Here is a 3,000-nt window from a genome sequence, read left to right on the forward strand (position 1 = left end):
ACGGGCCCCTGGTGTTAAAGGGTTAAGAAAACAGCATTTTAGAAAACACAAAATTCCAGAAATCAAAATGAAAAAACAAATTGGAAAACATGAAAAGTTACCAGAAAACAAAAAGAGATGTGAAACGAAACACAAATGAGGAACCGTGAAAGATGGGTATTATGGGACATTACTGATTGTATGATGACGTTCGTTCATCGTTTCAGCTGAAAGTTATTTGTCATGAAGCCACACTGGATACCATGATCTAATCAGCAATGTCCTCTAATACCTACCTCTTCTGGTTCCTCAGTGTGTTTTGTTTTTTTTAACATTTCATTTTCTTTTCTGGAGATTTACTTTTGCTTTCTGAAATCCGTTTTTGTTTGTTTTTCCATTTTGTTTTGATTTCTAAAGTGATTTGTTGATGTGATTTGCACTAGAAGGCCTCTGTAGTTGAGATTAACCCTAGCTTGATTGTAACTCCCAGTGTATGCCGAGGTTACTCCAAGTCACCCTTCACAGTTAATAGAGTAATCCTCAAAAACGACTCCAAATCTACCGCAGAAGTACTATGAAGTAGAAGTTTTTCTCTGTAGTCTCTTTTGTAAATCTTCAGTTGTTCCATGTATCCTCCATGATTACTTTGGTCATGTGGCAGTCTTGTGAAAATTCTCCAGGATTATTCCAGCTATCTTTTACAGTTACCTGGGTTATACTACAAGATTTCTTTCAAATGACAGAGTTTGTGTAATTTTCTTGGTGGTTTTGTAGTTTTTCATAGTAATTCTTGTTGTTCACATGCTAGCTGTTTTCGGTAATTTAAGTTTTTTTTTCAGTTTTTAGGCTTTTTTGGAGTTAAGCTAATACTTCAGCTACAAGCTAGATGTTTTAGCCAATTTAGGATTTTTTTTTCAGCTTCTTAGGCTATTTTTGAAGTTTGCTATTTTTTCAGCAACATGCTAGCTGTTTTGGGTAATTTAGGCTTTTTTTTTGTTTGTTTGTTTTTTAGGCTAAAATATTTTAGCTTCAGTGATTTTAGCCATCAACTTCAGCGTTCTCTGTAGTCTCTTTAGTAATTCTTCAGTTGTTCCATGTATCCTCCATGATTACTGTGGCAGTCATGTGGCAGTCTTGTGAAGATTCTCCAGGATTATTCCAGCTATCCTTTACAATTACTCAGGATATACTACAAGATTACTTCAAATAACAGAGTTCGTGTAGTCTTCTTGGTGCTTTTCTTGTAGTTTTTCATAGTAATTCTAGTTCATCACAGGATTACTTTAGTTGACTACCAGAGTTCTTTATTTTTCCACAGAAATTACTTCAAACTGAATTACTCCAGTTATAATTTTTTCAGTATAAGCTAAACTTCTGTTGGTGTAAATCTGCAGTGCTTTGCTGCACATTTGCTCCAGAACATGTTTTGTTCTGTGGAGATTAAAGTGTTGGAGGGCAGTAAAGGGAGCGTTCCTGTATGTACTGGTACTGATGTCTTGGGGATGGGGGTGGGTTAGACTGTGGTCCACCATGGAAACTGATAGTTGAAGCTTTCTGCTGCTTCCGTGCACCTAACGACTGTCCCCTCTCTCCTCTTTTTCTCAGTAAACACAGGCATAGCGAGGTCACGTCCAATCCAGTCTACCCTTACCATCAAGGGGAGCACATGCTGCACTACTACAAGTGGACCTCACCCCCTGGAGTGATAAAGATTTTAAGCATCATCATCATCATTTTGTGCGTGGCTGTGTTCGCCTGCGTGGCCTCCACTTTGGCATGGGACTACGACATGAGCCTCATGGGAGGCGGAGCTGGCTTAATCCCAGGTTATGGTAGCTCGTACGGTGGCTCGTACAGTGGGTCGTATGGCGGTTCCTACGGTGGGTCCTATGGCGGGTACGGAACCGGTGTGGCCGGTGGTTCCTATGGCTATGGAGGAATGCAAGTGGATCCCAAAACTGGCAAAGGTTTCATCATCGGCATCTCTGCCATCGCCTTCATCGCTGTGCTCATCATTTTTGTCATCGTTATTTCAAGACAAAGCACCTCTCGCTCACCCCAGTTCTACCTGGCCGCCATCATCATAAGCGCCATCTTGGCCTTCTTGATGCTCATCGCCACCATTGTTTACATTGTGGCTGTGAACCCATCGGCACAATCCTCCGGTTCGATGATGTACAACCAGGTGTACCAGATGTGTGCGCAGTACCAGACCCAGACCCAGGCCCAGGGCATCTTCATAAACCAGTACCTCTACCATTACTGTGTGGTGGAGCCTCAGGAGGTGGGTGCTGCTCTCTCATTCTGCCCCTTAGGCTGTGCTGTGTGTGAGGTCTGCTGCTTGGGTTTGGATGTGAAGCAGACCTTTGAAGATCATTAGGTTCCCCAACAACCTGTTTCTTCTTCGGACAGCATAAAGGTTTTTAGAGATCCTGCTGGGGCTGCACGGTGGCGCAGTGGTTAGCGCTCTTGCCTCACAGCGAGAAGGCCCCGGTTCGACTCCCGGCTGGGACCTTTCTGTGTGGAGTTTGCATGTTCTCCCCGTGCATGCGTGGGTTTTCACCGGGGACTCCGGCTTCCTCCCACCGTCCAAAAACATGCTTCATAGGTTGATTGGTGACTCTAAATTGCCCCTAGGTGTGAATGTGAGAGTGAATGTGTGTGTGATTGAGGCCCTGCGACAGACTGGCGACCTGTCCAGGGTGTACCCCGCCTTCGCCCATCAGTAGCTGGGATAGGCTCCGGCACCCCGCGACCCCGAAAGGGAAGAAGCGGTCAGGAAGATGGATGGATGGAGATCGTGCTGCTCAGGGATCATTCAGGCTTTCTAGAACAGGGATGGGGAAACTACGGCCTGATAAACTATTCAATCTGGCCTGCCAACTGAATTAAATTATATTTATAATCTTTATAAATGTTTTCTTTTCTGGTATGTCCCCATAGATCAGGGTCAAACTCAATTGCACAAAGGCCCAAAATCTTGTTTGTGGGCCGAACAGGATAAACATTTATTGAACACTA

At 43.8% G+C, this 3,000-nt stretch overlaps 1 protein-coding gene across 2 annotated transcripts in view; it reads left to right on the plus strand.

The window, feature by feature from the left end:
* The window catches only part of oclnb (occludin b), a 20,804-nt gene that overhangs the window by 5,001 nt on the left and 12,803 nt on the right, over positions 1 to 3,000 (plus strand). For both annotated transcript variants that reach the window (XM_024260236.2, XM_024260235.2), the window contains exon 3: positions 1,585 to 2,263. In XM_024260236.2, coding sequence (XP_024116004.1) covers positions 1,585 to 2,263 — 679 coding nt within the window. The remainder of the gene's footprint in view (positions 1 to 1,584; positions 2,264 to 3,000) is intronic.

This window comes from Oryzias melastigma, linkage group LG9 (assembly GCF_002922805.2).
Source record: "Oryzias melastigma strain HK-1 linkage group LG9, ASM292280v2, whole genome shotgun sequence".
NCBI classification, from domain to species: domain Eukaryota; kingdom Metazoa; phylum Chordata; class Actinopteri; order Beloniformes; family Adrianichthyidae; genus Oryzias; species Oryzias melastigma.